Genomic DNA, 15,957 nt, shown 5'->3' with positions numbered 1-15,957 from the left:
GCCGTCTGCACGTGCAACCTCTCGAAGCCACGAGAAGAACGCGAAGCGAGACCAAGCGCGCGCGCGCACATTTCTGGAGACGCACATGAGAAGGTCGTATCCCAAAACAGTCAAACGTTCGTAACATCTGCAATATGAGAACATACAGCGAGCGTACAGGTACGCGCGCAGCGTATGGTGCATTGAAGCACCTGACATTCATGAAAATAGACTGAGCAAACAAAAATGGCATCGGAACCGGTACCCCTTCACGCGCGTCGCGGAGTCGCGTCTGGACCCAACGGACTTCCCTATCTGTTACATCTTGCCAGTCCGCCACCTCTTTACGCCGCCTCCACCAGACCCCCACAGAGATCTGCGCGTCGCATACAGTCCACAGCGAGCCTGCCGCTTTACAACAACGAATTACAGGAGCTGACCCCACACCAAACATCATCTCTCAGAGCCTCTTCAGTGCCAGAGTCCTTCGCCGCCCCACTCTTCTAGGCGTTCGCACAACATGCTTGCGACATCCCTTGTTCTACCCCTCGCTCTCCTCGCCTCAATCGCTTCAGCGCAACTCACCGGACTTCGCGGCACTATCCCCGGCAGCTTGCACCAGTGCGAGCAGACCAACTTCTTCTTCTTCGATTCAGACAACGACCGACCCCTCTCGGTCCTGTTCCTTCCGTCTTCGAAAGTGCCCGACTCGTTGCGTTCTGGCACGGTTACGGTTGATCAGGCTCAGCAGTACTCGCCGCTGCTGGCCCTTAGCGACATTACCACCCCCGATGCCCAACAGTACAATTTCGAACTCCAGATCGCAGAAGGCGAGGCGTTCGAGGTGCATTTCGTCTTGCTCTTGTCGCGCGTGAACCCGAACTGATTCTTTGCGACCACAACGAGCAGGTCTTTGCGTTCTTGCCCAACGGAGAAGGCAAGGCCCTATCGCTCACGAGGACTGTCACGACTCCACTACCCGGTGCTTCCTCGTGCTTGACCAATATCCCTACACAGTATGTCCCTTGCGATCCTGGATGTTTGCACACCGTCTGACTCGAGACCCTGGTCGCTGCAGGCTCGCCGGTGCTGGAGCAACCACAGGTGCAGCATCGTCGCAAGCTACGGCAACATCGTCAGTGCCCCCTTTGCAGGCACTGCTTCGCTTGATGCTGAATATTTTGCACAATCCAGAGCCTCCGATGCTTCGTCCTCCAAGTCTTCTGCCTCTACCTCCATGGTGACGAGTACTCGGGCTTCAGCTTCCTCTTCGGCGGCTTCCTCCTCGTCGTCTTCGGCTTCGACGAGTGGCACGCTCACCGCCGCGTCGGGATCGTCGCCGACCTCGGCTGCCACCCACTCAGCTGCTTTCGATTTCTCGACGGTCGCAGCTTGGACAGTCGCCCTCGGAGGTGCAGCGGTCGCTGCGACCGGACTCTTCATGTGAGATGGGCAGCAGGCCCCGAGCTCAGAATCGGTTTTGAAGTGGTCCTCAGCGCCGTTTGCGGCCGTTTCTTCCTTTAACCTTATTACCTTTCCATCTGTTCCCATTCATGACCGTTGCCTCTCGACCTGGTTGATGCGCAACCCTCCTCGCCGCGCGAACCCTGTCATCATTTCCCCTTGTGCAACGTTGGCATTCTGATATCTTTCCCGGCTTGCGAAGCAGCAGACTTGTACCGTACCAGAAGTGAAAATGCCATGCGGCGACAGCCGCTTTACGAATTGCGAAGCCGGGGCCAGCAGGCGCCAAGTGCGACGCTGCCATTAGTACGGGGCACTTGCTCCGTGTCAGTCGATCGCCGCCGCGCTGAACGGCTCACAGCCTTACTTGACGCGGTTGACACGTCGGGAGCACTCGCAGAAGGCCGTCCAAGGCAGCAACCAACAGAGACCAATCGCCCCTCGCACCATTTGACACAACTCGCTGTCACTTCGATTCCCCCCTCGTCTTTACGCGTCTCGTTACGTCCACACAGCTTCCGCAAGCGCTTGACTGCTTACTGCCAGCCGGCCAAGAAGGTAAGTCGCCAGCGCTCTCGCCTCGTTCGATGTCTGCGATTCCGATTCTTCGATGCTGATCGCGCGCTGCTCTGTCGCACCTCTTCCGGCAGCTTGGCTGCCAGTATGGCTCACAATCGGGCTGCATCTGCCCACGTCGTGGAACTGGATCCAATCAACTTCCCCGACTTGACAGACCCCCTCCCTTCCGGACTCCCTCCACTCTCGATCGACGACCTCGTCCCCATTCTGCGCGCTCGCTTCGTCGAAGGCTTGCCGTACACAAACCTTTCGCCTCGCCTGACTGTCAGTCTGAACCCGCATCAGTTCATACAGCTCAACTCGGACCAGAGTCTGCTCGAATACTCGGCAGAGTATGCCGATTGTGGCTCCGAAGGAGTCAGAGGTAGGCTCGGCCCGCACGTATGGGCGACCGCGCACAAGGCGTACTACTACATGCGCCGAACCGGTCAAGACCAGAGTATTGTATTGAGGTATGTGACATACTACCCCACTGCAGCCTCGCCCCAAATCCTGACAGAGATTCTCTGCGCACGCTCACACAGTGGCGAGACCGGTTCGGGAAAGACAGAGACGGGCAGAATGATCCTCAAAGCCTTGATCGATCTCGCTGCACCGGCACCGGGCAAGAAAGGCTCAAAACTCTCGACGACGATCCCGGCCGCATTCTTCATCCTCGACACGTTCGGCAGCGCAACCACCCTGGCGAACGCGAACGCCTCGAAGTTTGGACGTTACACGGAGGTCCAGTTCAACGAAAAAGGTCGCTTGATGGGAGTGAAAGGCCTCGAGTACTTCCTAGAAAAGTCTCGCGTGTCAAGCACGCCGGCCGGCGAGCGCAACTTTCACATCTTCCACTACCTCGTCACAGGGGCCTCATCCGACGAACGTGACCATCTCCGCCTCGACTCGAATCCGACCGCCTACCGCTACCTGTCCCATTCGCGCATTTCGGCGGCATCCATCTCTTCCGACTCTTCGCGCTTCGTCCAATTGAAAGAGGCGTTCAAGGCAGTTGGCTTCCCAAAGAAGGCAGTCGCTTCGATCTGCCAGCTTCTCGCCGCCATCCTGCACCTCGGAAATATCGACTTCGTAATGGACAAGCGACGGAATCCTGATTCGGCAGTCGTGAAGAACGCGCACGTGCTGGAGATCGCCGCAGAGTTTCTCGGCGTCGAGGCGTCGGAGCTTGAGTACTCGCTAACGAACAAGTCAACCGTGCTCGGTGGCGAAGTCTGCGCCATGTTCCTCGATGCCGAAGCGTCGGCTTCCAACCGAGACGATCTCGCTCAGTCCCTCTACGCGCTCGTGTTCAGCTGGATTGGCGAATTTTTGAACGAAAGGCTCTGCCGCGACGACTTCACAACGTTCGTCTCCCTCGTCGATTTCCCCGGACCAATCCAACATGCATCGTCGCACCGTGACGGGCTTGGAGTCGAGGCGTTCTGCTTCAACCTTGCGGCCGAACGCGTTCAAGCCTTCGCTCTTGAACAGTTGACTGAGGCCAACAAAGCAGAGTACGCTGCCGAGGGAATCTCTCTCCCCGGTCTCGGCCACAAGTGCCCTACCAATTCGGAAACTGTTCGCCTCCTCACGAATCAGCCCGGAGGACTCGTTCATATCATCGATGATCAATCGAGGAGAAAGGGCAAAACGGACGCGACCATGTTACGAGCCATGACGAAGAGATGGGGAAGCCACCCGGCATTCTCGAGCCGAGAAGGCGACGAGGCTCAAGGTCGCCCTGGCACGTTCAACATCTCCCACTTTGATGGTCAAGTATCCTATTCGACGGAAAGCTTCCTGCAGGAGAATTCCGCGGCCGTCTCGCCAGTTTTCGTCTCGCTCCTAGGCGGCACGCCTTCAATGGCCTCGCAGGATGGTCGGACCACTCCCGGAGGAGCGAAAGAGGTCCTAGCAACCGACGGATCGACCCTCAGCTTTGTACGCCAGCTCTTTGCCAACGGAGCCGTCGAGACCAAGGCACACCCCAAGAGTGACGACACGATCGTCGGAGCAAACCAAAAAGTCGGACCCCGTCGCGCGCCTTCAACCCGAAGACCTCGAGGCAAGAACGCACAAGCCAATCCATTCACCGATTCGACTACCGCGACCGAGATCGCAGCGGCACTAGAGGAAGAAACGCCACACACCGATTCGGCCAAAATCGAGACTCGATCGATTGTGCAGGACGTGAACGATTCGCTGACCCTCCTCGTCAACACTCTCGACACGACTAGGTCGTGGTTCGTGTTTTGCCTGCGACCGAACGATGCACAATTGCCGAACCAGGTCGACGCGAAACTGCTTAAGCATCAGATCCGTGCTCTCGGTCTTGCCGATCTCGCCAAGCGCTTGCAAGGAGAGTTCACCGTCAACCTCGAACTCAAGGAATGGTGGGAAAGATACGGCGACGTCGATGTTCTGCAAGATGAGCAGCAAACCCTGAGCGCTCTCGTGTACCATGACAAGGCTACCAGGGTGAAGGAGATCCTCGGCTTTAGCGATCGAGAGCTGAATGTCGGTCGAAACAAGGTAAGTAGCAAAAAGTCTTCGAGACCTGCCCATGCTGCTTGTCTGAACTCTGTCGTTTCCTGGCGAGGTAGGTTTTCCTCAGCGATGCCGCGTTCCGCTATCTCGAGGACTTTATCCGTTCCGAAGACCCCGAGGAACACGCTCGTCTGCGCGACGCTCAGGGCCGGGCTTCCACGGCCGTTGAAGATCGGTTCTCGCCCTACGCTGCACCCGATACGCCCGCTCTCGGATCCTACAATGCCGAGTATGCTAAAACAACGTCAACGGCTGCACTTCCGCTGTTCGACTCGAAGCAGGCCATGGCCGGAGGAGATTACGCAGACGAAGACGATTACGATCGCAAAACATTCAACGAGCAAGATGAATACTTCCTCGACCCTGCCCACCAGCTTGTCGATGAAGAGCGATCACTCGAACCGTCAGGCTACGGCAGCTCACGCCCCATGTTCGATGCGCGCGACATGCCTGAGAAAGTCGGCAAGGAAGAAGTCTCGAAAGAGGAAACCGTCGAAGTCGTGCGCATGAGCAAAGAGCGTAAGCGTTGGCTCGCGCTCACTTGGCTCTTCACGTGGTGGATCCCGAGTCCATTCCTGAAGTGGTGCGGTGGCATGAAGCGAAAGGACGTCCGCATGGCATGGCGGGAGAAGCTGCTCATCAAGTCAGTTAATCCAGACCTCCTTGCCTGCAATCCGCTGCTAATTCATTTTTATGCAGCATGCTCATCTGGCTCCTGTGCGGTTCCGCAATTTTCGTGATCGCTGTTCTCGGCAACTTGATCGTGAGCCTTTCAGATAGACTCAGTTCAACCCCGGGGCTGCTACTGAGTCTCTCGATTCTTCTAGTGTCCGAAAGAGTACGTCTTCAATACGCAGGAACTCAATGACCATTCCTTCTCGAACGATCCCGATCACATGCTTGTATCGATCCGAGGAGAGGTATTCGACTTGACTTCATTCGCTCCCCGACACATTCCTGGCAACCCTGTCGTTCCGACTGTATGCTTTCTCTCCGCCTCTGAGAGCTCAATCGATGCAAAGGCTGACAATACCGCCCTGATTAGTCGAAAGTGCAACGACTCGGTGGCAATGACTTGTCGAACTACTTTCCTGTCCAAGTCAGCGCGCTTTGCAACGGTGTCGATGGGGACGTGAGCCCATGGGTCACGCTCGAAGCCAGCAACGTGTCTTCGACTGTCACAGATATCGCCAAATATCACGATTTCCGAGCATCGACCAACGATGTGCGACCCGATTGGTACTACGAGAGTGAGCGGATAGTGCCGTTGAGTCTAGCTGTCAGGGACATTGCTCACATTTTCGGTATACAGTGATGATCTACCTGAGGTACAACTACCGTAAAGGATTCATGGGCTACTCGCACGGTACTGTCAAGAAAGAAGCGACCAAGGGCAGGACGATCTTCATTTACGACAATTCTGTCTACGATCTCTCGACCTATGTTCAGAACGGAGGAGGCGGCATCGCAGTTCCCGACGGTGCAGCCATTCCTGACGGGATCGATCGATCATTCATGTCCGACGTCGTCGTCAACCTCGCGCAAACGAAATCTGGCCAGGACATCACGAGCGCGCTCAATAACCTGAACATCGGGGCTGACGTCCTAGCACGGCAAAAGATCTGCCTCCGCAATCTCTTCTTCATCGGCAAGCTCGACAATCGCAACTCGGCACAATGCCAATTCTCGCAGTACATCTTGATCGTGCTTTCCTGCATTATGGTCTCGATCATTGGATTCAAATTCCTCGCCGCGCTCCAGTTTGGACGCAAACGTAAGCCAGAAGAGTACGATAAATTCGTCATTCTGCAAGTGCCGTGTTACACGGAAGGTGAAGAGTCGCTCCGAAACTGCCTCGACTCGCTCACCAAGCTCAAGTACGACGACAAACGCAAGTTGCTCATGGTCATTTGCGATGGCAACATTGTCGGGTCCGGCAACGATCGTCCGACACCGCAGATCGTGCTCGACATCCTCGGCGCAGATCCGACGCTCGATCCGGAGCCTTTGAGCTTCCTGTCAATTGGAGACGGTGCGAAGCAGCATAACATGGCGAAAATCTACTCGGGTCTTCATGAGGCTGGAGGTCACATCGTACCTTATATCGTCAGCTCCTCCGGTTTTCTCGCCTGTTGCATTGATTCTCGCTCACTCCAGCTCGGTTGCTTTTGGCTTCAGGTTGTTGTCAAAGTTGGCAAACCTACCGAACGATCTCGACCCGGCAATCGAGGAAAGCGTGACTCGCAAATGCTGTTGATGCGCTTCCTCAATCGCGTCCATCACGACTCGCCAATGGCTCCGGCAGAGCTCGAGATGTATCACCAGATCAAGAATGTGATCGGTGTCAATCCGTCTTTCTACGAGGTGAGCGATCTCCACCGAGGTAGCAGTGACCCGATTCTGTGCAGCCAAGGCTGACAGTGCACGCACGGTCTGGTTTCAGTACCTCCTCATGGTTGATGCGGACACGACTGTCGATCCTTTCGGTCTCAACTATCTCGTCGCAGGCTTCGTCGAGGATCGCAAGAGTGAGTCCATGCAGCCTTCTCTGCGAGTGTCGTTTCTGACGATTCATCGCTCCGCAGTTATCGGCCTGTGTGGCGAAACTTCGTTGTCAAACGCTCGTGCCTCCTGGACCACCATGATGCAGGGTGAGCAACCAACTTGACCACATTCTCGCTCCAAAATTAAAACAGCCTTCGTGACGGCAGTGTACGAGTACTTCATTTCGCACCATCTGTCCAAGGCTTTCGAAAGTCTGTTCGGTTCCGTCACTTGCTTGCCCGGATGGTGAGTCGGTTTCGTGCACGAGTGCAGAGTCACTCAGAGGCTGATAGAGCCCGCTCCTGGACCCAGTTTCTCGATGTATCGCATCCGGACGCTTGAACACAAACCCGTCATTATCGCCGACGCTGTGCTCGCCGAGTACGGAGAGAACAAAGTCGAGACTTTACACGTCAAGAACTTGCTCTCTCTTGGAGAGGATCGTTACCTTACCACCGTCATCCTCAAGGTGAGCGCTCGCGTAAACCGATCTGATCGAAAGGAGCAGTACTGAATGCGCATGCATCCTGCAGCATTTCCCTCAATACAAACTCAAGTTCACCCGACATGCGAAAGCGCAGACCATAGCTCCGGACGAATGGAAGGTTTTGATGTCGCAACGACGTCGATGGATCAACTCTACAATTCATAACCTAGTAGAGCTTCTATTCATTGACCGACTCTGCGGCTTCTGCTGTTTCTCGATGCGCTTCGTCATCCTGGTCGGTAAGTGGATGTCCAGTAGAAACGGACACGCAAAGGCTAATCTGGTTCTCTTGCCCAACTCACCTCAGATCTTGCTTCGACGCTAATCTCGCCGGTTACGGTCGCTTACATCGGCTACGTGCGTCAAGGTTGTATAATACTTGCATGTCCGAGACCGCGCTAAAACCGACATTTGCTTTGCAGCTCATCTATCTCGTTAAAGGCGAAGGCAAACCAATTCCGACGTTCGCTTTGATCATGCTTGGCGCTATTTACGGCTTGCAGGTCATCATCTACATCCTGCACCGCAAGTTTGAGCACATTGGATGGATGCTGGTATACATTCTCGCGATCCCGTTCTTCTCGTTCATCCTCCCGATCGTCTCGTTCTGGCAAATGGACGATTTCTCGTGGGGATCGACCCGTGAGATTGTCGGAGAACACGGCAAGCGACTTGTTGTGCACGACGAGGGCAAGTTCGATCCCAAGAGTATCCCGCTTAAGACATGGACCGAGTTTGAGAACGAACTCTGGGAAGCAGTAAGTTGCGCTCTTCACGGCCGACACCCAGAGACGCGAGACTTACGAATATTCGCACCAGGGCTCGAACGAGTCTATCGGCGAGATCATCGAGGCCGGAAACCAGCGTCGCTCAGAAATAGGTTCGGCATACGGAGCACCGTACGGCGCGCCTTCGGTGCACGCGGCCGACCCCTACCAGGCGTACGATTCGAAGTCTGCGTATGGAGGCTCAATTTCGGGTGGATCTGCGCTCAACCTATATGCGCAGCCGGCGCTGCCTTACGGCGCACCAGGTGCAGCGGGATCAGTGTACGGAGCCGGCTCGTTCCGTCAAAGTCAGCAGCTGTATCCATCTTCAGGCGCGACGCAAGCAATACAACCGCCGACGACGCTCGCTCGTGCTGGTCGGCGCGAATCGACGACTTCGTACTTTGCCGCGAACGCGATCGCTGCTCAACAGGCCGAGTTCGAACCCCCTGCACCACGATATCACCAGCACTCGTACTCGGGATCGTCAAACGGCTCTTCGCCGCCCGCGCATCTGCAACAACAGCACGGCCCTTCGACCGAACAATTGCAGCAAGACGTGCTCGAAATTTTGGCGGTGTCCGATTTGCAGACGTTGACGAAGAAGAAAGTGCGGGAACAACTCGAAGCGAGGTACCCCGGATTCAAGATCGAAGGCGATCGCAAAGTATTCGTCAACAGGGTCATTGGTGAAGCCCTCGGCTTGCAGTGATTTCAACCTCGACCTCTCCATTGAGTCTTCGATGCTCGACTGGATTCTTCAGCCGCCCGTTACAAACAAAACAATTCCGCCGAAACAAGATACATAGACACTCACCTAGCTCCTATCCTAGACTTTTCTCTGTTACCTCTCTGCCATGCTTTTCTACCCGGCTACTTCGCCTCTCACGTTTCTCAGTAGACACTTTTGATTTCCCCCTCACTTGAGCAATTTTCTCCTCGAAACTCTTTTCTCCGAAACGTCAACATTGCATCTCGTCCCTTTCTTCCACGATGTCCTACTGCTCTCTATCTCCAAGATTCGATCTTGCTTTTCTTTTGGCTTGAGCACCTTATCAACTCGGGTCGAGCTTGGCCCACTCTTTGTAGCAACGATTCGATATGAACAGTTCTCTCCCGTCCAGCTCGTACGTCGGTCTCTCGCGGCCCTCGTTGATTGTGATTGTTGCAGTCCATTCTTTTGTCTGCTTTTGGACCCGCGAAAGTGTTGAGAAGTAGAAAGAAACGGAAAGAGCATATCGAGCGGAAACATGAGAAGGAAGAAGATAAATGGAACAAGGGAAAGACCAGGGAAACAGTTGACGAGAGAAGAGAGACATGTTCATTCCTCATCGACCACGTTGGCACTGTCTGTTCGGGCCTGCATGCGATTTGGAATACAAAGTCAGCTTGATGACCTCTCCGGCATCGGGCGTTGTGTGACAACAGAGTGAGGGGACTAACCGCGTATTGTTCGTCGTTCGTGCCGGACAGCGCTTGAACGAGACCGTCGTGCGGGTAAGCGCGAGGAAGCTATCGGAAAGGGGTTCGAGACGTGTCAGGATGATTTTGGGGGGGTTGGCGCGGCGGATCCATTGAGGAGCTCTACGTACAGCAGGAGCAGGGGCGGCAATGTTGTACACTCCGTACGAGAAGACAGCGATCGCGCCGAACATGGTCAACAGCTGGGTCAACGCGGATGCGGGTTTCACCTTGTGGACGTCGGGTGCCCACATCGATTGGATGTCGTCGTTCTCGGGGACCTGTCATGCGTTGACAGAGCGCCATGATGAGCGATCAGGCTCGCGACATGATGAGAGAGCGAGAGGAGCGTACGGGTTCGCCGAACTGGATGCGCTCCTGGGTGTCCCACCAGCCTCTCGGCGATCGGAGTTGCCTCGAGTCGGTCGAGAGTTTCGGGTAGCCGAGGTCGGCGAGGGCGGGTTCCTGGTCGGGGTCGTACAGCTGCGATTTGACGGCCGGGTACGGCGGAGGCGCGGTCGCGGGTGCGCTCGTCGCGTACGCGCGAGCAGCAAGAGTCGCAGTGCGGCGGGCAGCAGTCAGTCGCAACATGGTTGGTACAGATGCAGGGCGAGGCGGCGCGGGAGAAGGAGGCGACGAATCACCGTCGTAAGTCGATCGTTACTCGCTCGCGTCCTCTCGTCTCATCGCACATCCACTCTCTCTGTTCTTTCCGCTCAATAAGCGCTGTGTGAGCGAGATACCATGTCGGACTCGGAAGCACCGCCGCGGCCGGTCGTCGTCAAGAAGCTCGTGAAACGCAAACCCGCACGCAAGCAGGTCGAGCAAGGCCAGGTCGAGAAGAAGCAGCCAGAACAGACCGGACAGACATACAACTCGTGGTATCACAAGTGGGCGAGTCACTGCCTCTTGCTCGCTCGTCTCGCGCGAGCTCTCTCCCCACTAACCCTCGCTCTCGTCGCACTCCAGGCCGGCGGCGACAAGTACGACACGTACGGCGCCAAGGAGAAGTCCCAGACCCGTGTCAGCATCAAGAACGATGCCGGCTACACCCGCGCTGACGGCGGCAACAACAACTACATCTGCCTGTTCTTCGCCCGTGGTTGCTGTCCCTACGGCTCCGAGTGCTCGTATCTGCATCGCCTGCCACCTCCGTCCCACGTCCTTCCCGATGCATCCCTCGACGTGTTCGGCCGCGAGAAGCACTCGGGCTACCGTGACGACATGGGAGGTGTCGGTTCGTTCAACCGTCAGAACCGCACGCTGTACATCGGCAGGATCCGAGAGACGCGCGAGACGGCGGAAACGGTCGAAGAGCACTTCTCAGAGTTTGGCGAGATCGAACGAAGTGAGCCTCCCCTTTTCCCTGCCTGCCCCGGTCAGCACGAATAAGGACTGACCATTTCTTCTTCCGCATTCTCGCAGTCAAGATCCTGACGAGTCGAGGTGTCGCATTCGTGACGTACGTGACTGAGTTGAACGCTCAGTTCGCGAAGGAAGCCATGATGCACCAATCGCTGGAAGGCGACGAAGTGCTCAACGTCCGGTTAGCGCTCTTTCCCTAAACATGATCACTCGCCGGCCCCCCCTAACGTGCATGTATCGTGATCCTCTACTGTGCAGCTGGGCCACCGAGGACCCGAACCCTGCCGCGAAGAGGTCTGAACTCGCGAGGTTGAAAGATCAAGGAGCTCAAGGGATTGCGAAAGCGCTCGATCCCGAGTTCGTCAAGAAAGTGCGACAACTCGACGAGCTGGAAGGACTCGTCGAGCCTCTCGCGGAGGAACCCGAACAGGAGGACGACGAAGAGAGTGCAACTCAAGGGAGGAACAAGCGGGCGAGGATCGATCCCGGTCAACCTCCGTTACCTCTCGAAGAAGCGCCACCGGCAATAGCCGCAGCAGCAACCTCGGCGCAGCCACCGAAACTCGCGAGTGGAATCTTGTCAGCCGATGCAGTCGGAAGTTTGCAGTTCATGGCGAGTCTCCGAGCACAGAAGCAACAAGACCCACCGCCGGCCGTTTCCAAGACGCTATTAGTTTCCAAGACGGGGTTGGGTGGGCTCGCGGCGTATGGAAGCGATGATGATTCCGATTAAATTGCAGCTGCAATCGGTATTATAGGTTGTTGTGCTACTTATTTCGCACTCGAGCGGGCGCGGCGCTCGAGACCGACAGCATTCAGGTTGCAGAGAGGGCCATTCAAATGGACTAGTGCGAGTCTATGCTTGAGATCAAGGACTTAGGAGGCATTGAAAGCTGTAGGGTCTAGTGTACTTCGAACAAGTCAGTCGAGCAGGCCACAGGTATGGGATACAGCGAGTCAGACCCGACTGACCATAGGCGTTCCAATCAGTCTGCAAAAGGGCCATTTCGGTTGATTGAGTCAGAGGTCCAAGGTTCCAATGGGAGAATGGGTCCGTTTGCGTAGGCGGAGGGACCGAGTCCCCGAAGCCTTCGAGGTCGATGACCTGCGAGAGTAAATCCGAACCTCCTCCTCCGGTGGGTCTGAACGTTGACCCGGAATTTCCTCCCGCAGTCGACGTCGGCGGCCCATCGGTCGAGGGTGCGGCGAACGTGCTCCAGAGATCAGCGGCTGCTCGATTGACATCGTGAGGAACCGGATGAGTACTGTTGATCGTGGATGCGAGTGGGAACGGGAAGAAATCGTTCGGGAGATCTCGCTCGAGCAGGGCAGGGTCGAATGAATTTGACGTTGGCGTCGGATATAATTGCGGAAGCGAGTTGACCCGGAGTGCTCCGCCTGTAGACGGTCCGAGACTAAACTGTACAGGAGGAATAGGTTCGTGGAATGCGACAGAGGTAGGCACCTCTGGCAGAGTCGTTTGTAAGGGACAGGTTGAGGCTGTTGTCGGGGTCGACGTATGCTGGGCCGCTGCAGTGAAATGATCATAGGCGATACCGCCTGAGCTCGAGCCCGGAGTAGCGGCAGGTGCAGCTCCTCTGAGACCGTCAGCAGCGAACGTCGGGCGCCCTTTGAACGTTTCCGCACTGAGATCAAGGGTCGAAAGCGGTAGCGTCGTAGTACGATGGGCCGAATGCTGATTGAGCCTGCGTTGCTTGTGAGCAGCTGCGTCCGCAGTGCCGCCGATGAGACCACTGAAGTCGCCGCTTGCGGTCGGAGACGGTCGTTCCGACGAAGATTGCGCCGGAGAGTGACCATCGGTCCAATCGTCCGGATTCGGTCGCTTGTGCATCGAACCAGTCGATCTCGAGAGCGCACTAGAACTCTGTCCAGCTGGATGCTCTGCGACGAGCGAGGCGAGCTTGACCATCGCCTCGTAGCACTTGAGTGCGACGAAAGTCGTGGGCGCGAGGTCGCGCAGAACATTGATGCAGCGCTTGACATCGGCTGCTGCCGACGGCGTTAGAAAAGCGTTACTATCTTGAGAAGCAAATCTGCCCAAAAGCAAGATAGACGCGTTGTTCACAGCCTAGAGATTGAGAATGCGGATCAGCGCCATCCAGTATGAACTCATGTGGATTCGTGGGGTACTCACGGTAACAGGCGCGAATGCGTAGGCACGATGCAAAATACCCCGCTGGCGCAAGGTATCGAGCACATGCGCAGATGAGCGAGCGGCGTTGGAACAGATAGCGAGCGAGGGAAAGCCGAGTGCGGCAGAACGGGCTGGAGAAATGAATTCGCGATGTACGAAAGTTTGGCCTGTTGTTTGTTACACACGGTCAGTCCCAGCTGAAACGCGACAGAAGCAGAATCGGGGCATACAGGAATAGTAAACACAGTAGACGGTTGCAGATAGCAGCAGAGCTGTGTCGTCTTGCTGACTCGGGTTCCTGAGAGCAGGTCGGAGCAGAATCAGGCCACAGTCGGGAACCACGACGTTCCTATCAACGTACCATCGAACATGCGGTGGAACCTTTTCTAGCCACGCATTCAGCCTCGAGTCGAGGTTGCGTACAGCATCTCTGGTACCTTTGAGCGTATTATCGCGCTTGAGGCCGTACATGGTCTTCAAAGTGCTCTGTCAGCGCGCAAGGGGATGTCAGTGTGGTCCAGGCTCGAAGTAAGCGGATTGACAAACCGCCATGATTGAGTGCAGGCTGCTCAGGCTCGCCCACGGGTATCCATTGCCCGGGCTGCTTCCGGGAGCCGCTGTCGGCTGCACGGGGGGCTCGTGACCATGGAGTCGCGCTAGGTTTGATTGGCGGTCCCATTCGATAAGGTCGGCATCGGCAATGTCAAGCGGTGGGGTGACATCCCAATCATCTTCATGAATCGCGAAAGGGCGGCCCAGGACAGCGGAGATGTAGTAGTCGAAGGCGACAAGGGTGAAGAACGCGCGCTTTCGAAGCTGGTTTCGTAAGGGGGAAGTGGTCCAGTCGGCTCTGTTCTCGCAATGTGCTCCAACGTCGATCGCTTGTCGGACTGGTATCACGGAATGAGAAACATCAGAGCTCAGATTTTTTGCGATAGAGTCAGTAAGCTGCACTTGCCTCCCCATCCTGCCAGAGCCCAGCAGCTGACGTAGCCCGCTGAGCCAATCTGCCAGAATACGAGCACCGTGTCGCGGAGCAACGACCAAAGCGTCGGGGTCGCCATCAAGGATCCGGACGAGCCGAGTGAAGCTCGGTACCAGGTCCAACCTTCAACTATTCGAGCCTCGCCAGGAGTGTGAGCTGGATCCCGAGTATTCGGGATGAACCTGCTGCCGACCGCAAGGATCGCAAAGTCTGTACAGACCAAGCTCAGTCTGGTTGTAGCGATGCTCGAATGACAAGAAACTCGCTCACAAAGGCCCTTGAAAGTTGCATCCGTCTCGACCATTCCCTTGCTCACACACTCGAGAAAGAACGCTTTCGGAATCACCCACTGAACTTGATGTTCGTCAAATGCGGCCTCGATCAACCTGGCTGCTAGGTCTGGCGGCGGTAATGCGACGGATGATCGGAAATGCCGGCTATGTTCTTCGCGAAGGAGTGTCTCGACAGTGCTCGATGATTCGTTGTCCATGACAGAAGGAGCGAAGGGCTCGGCGTACTGCTGCATCGAGCGGACGAGGTGCATCCCGCTGCTGCGACCGACATATCGGTTCCTCTGTTCGACCGTACGCAATCCTCCTCTACATGAGTGTCGGCCTCCCATCTCAGGCAAGACAGAGCACATACCTCGACCGAGAGATCATTCAACCTCATGCTGAGCTCATCGATGGCATCGAGTCCGGTTGCGGCTGGCAGCGACGGATTCGCGGCAGACTGTGGACTACCCGTGCTGCTTGGTGGGAAGCAGGCGTTCTCATCGATCCCATGATGACCGTTTGAGGTGATAGTGCCAGGCAGTGGGAGAGGGGATCGCGCAGCATCATTGTGGTCTCTGTTGGCGAATTGGCTCGCAAGCAGACTTTCCATCGCTTCGAGGCGGCGCTCGAGAGATTCAACATATCCCTTCGGCGGTCCCCTTTTCGTCGCTCGTTGCTACGACACGTGGCCCAATGCAGTCGTGATCAGCGGTCGAGCTGCCGATGGCTCTGCATCAGATGAGCTGCAAGGAGGACCTTACCTCGTAAGTGCAAACGATGCCCTGGGCGGTGCACAGCGTGCATGCCTGGTCTAACTGTCCCGGAGCAGTGGCTGCCGCACCTCCCTCGCAGCGGACCTACGAGGACGAGTTAATGTACGTTCAGCCCGAACCCGTTATGCCGAACTAGCCGCGTCATGGTTGCAAGTTGACCCACCTTGCGCCTCCTGCATGTGTCGCAGGCTCGTCCCGGACGCTGCTGCTGCTGTGTCACTCGGTCCCTCGAGGAGGCTTGTTCGGATGCGGCGGGGTTGTTCGAGACGGTGTTCGGATTATTTGAGGAGGTCGACATGCTGACCGCTTCTTGACGACCAGCAGCGCAGTTATACGACGGTCTTGCTGATGCGTCTCTTACGCTAGAACCGTGCCTCAGGAGCGACGAGCAACAAATACAGAGGCTGACTCGATCATGCCGCGCGCGACGTCGCGCGCAGGAATTTCAGGAAATCAATAACATTTAGTTGCGCTATATTCACATTGCGGAGCCGTCGACTCGATCGCCGTCGTTTGGTCCTCGGTAATCACGTTCGCTGCCATCCGCGAGAGGGTCGACGCCTCCGACACAACAGAGCGACCCGGGATGCGGAA

At 56.4% G+C, this 15,957-nt stretch overlaps 5 protein-coding genes across 5 annotated transcripts; 3 read left to right on the top strand and 2 right to left on the bottom strand.

Annotated features, from left to right (window-relative positions):
- Positions 1 to 499: 499 nt before the first annotated feature.
- JCM15063_004204 (uncharacterized protein) lies at positions 500 to 1,426 on the top strand (the record flags this gene model as incomplete). Its single annotated transcript, XM_076677248.1, has 4 exons — positions 500 to 823; positions 889 to 995; positions 1,058 to 1,114; positions 1,174 to 1,426. The coding sequence occupies 4 exons, from the start codon at positions 500 to 502 to the stop codon at positions 1,424 to 1,426; spliced, it is 741 nt and encodes a 246-aa protein (XP_076535767.1).
- Positions 1,427 to 2,106: 680 nt separating this feature from the next.
- On the top strand, positions 2,107 to 9,061 carry JCM15063_004203 (uncharacterized protein; the record flags this gene model as incomplete). Its single annotated transcript, XM_076677247.1, has 16 exons — positions 2,107 to 2,474; positions 2,547 to 4,536; positions 4,608 to 5,194; positions 5,251 to 5,314; positions 5,379 to 5,531; positions 5,597 to 5,801; positions 5,864 to 6,657; positions 6,730 to 6,915; positions 6,995 to 7,079; positions 7,137 to 7,202; positions 7,263 to 7,341; positions 7,408 to 7,564; positions 7,629 to 7,821; positions 7,890 to 7,939; positions 8,005 to 8,340; positions 8,402 to 9,061. The coding sequence occupies 16 exons, from the start codon at positions 2,107 to 2,109 to the stop codon at positions 9,059 to 9,061; spliced, it is 5,973 nt and encodes a 1,990-aa protein (XP_076535766.1).
- Positions 9,062 to 9,670: 609 nt separating this feature from the next.
- JCM15063_004202 (uncharacterized protein) lies at positions 9,671 to 10,401 on the bottom strand (the record flags this gene model as incomplete). The annotated part of the gene is made up of 4 exons (XM_076677246.1): positions 9,671 to 9,709; positions 9,793 to 9,861; positions 9,942 to 10,091; positions 10,165 to 10,401. 4 exons carry the CDS (start codon positions 10,399 to 10,401, stop codon positions 9,671 to 9,673), a joined length of 495 nt encoding a protein of 164 aa, XP_076535765.1.
- Positions 10,402 to 10,554: 153 nt separating this feature from the next.
- On the top strand, positions 10,555 to 11,908 carry CWC2 (active spliceosome conformation promoter CWC2; the record flags this gene model as incomplete). Its single annotated transcript, XM_076677245.1, has 4 exons — positions 10,555 to 10,704; positions 10,780 to 11,158; positions 11,236 to 11,356; positions 11,434 to 11,908. 4 exons carry the CDS (start codon positions 10,555 to 10,557, stop codon positions 11,906 to 11,908), a joined length of 1,125 nt encoding a protein of 374 aa, XP_076535764.1.
- Positions 11,909 to 12,051: 143 nt separating this feature from the next.
- JCM15063_004200 (Zn(II)2Cys6 transcription factor) lies at positions 12,052 to 15,661 on the bottom strand (the record flags this gene model as incomplete). Its single annotated transcript, XM_076677244.1, has 11 exons — positions 12,052 to 12,077; positions 12,148 to 13,264; positions 13,331 to 13,497; positions 13,561 to 13,628; positions 13,692 to 13,816; positions 13,877 to 14,220; positions 14,289 to 14,525; positions 14,586 to 14,889; positions 14,961 to 15,266; positions 15,352 to 15,447; positions 15,527 to 15,661. 11 exons carry the CDS (start codon positions 15,659 to 15,661, stop codon positions 12,052 to 12,054), a joined length of 2,925 nt encoding a protein of 974 aa, XP_076535763.1.
- Between the last annotated feature and the right edge of the window lie 296 nt (positions 15,662 to 15,957).

The sequence above is a fragment of the Sporobolomyces koalae genome, assembly GCF_050403365.1.
Source record: "Sporobolomyces koalae JCM15063 DNA, S_koalae_JCM15063T_v1_ctg7, whole genome shotgun sequence".
NCBI classification, from domain to species: Eukaryota; Fungi; Basidiomycota; class Microbotryomycetes; order Sporidiobolales; family Sporidiobolaceae; genus Sporobolomyces; species Sporobolomyces koalae.
Note: the sequence above shows the minus strand (reverse complement) of the source record. Positions and strands in the feature narration are given on the sequence as shown.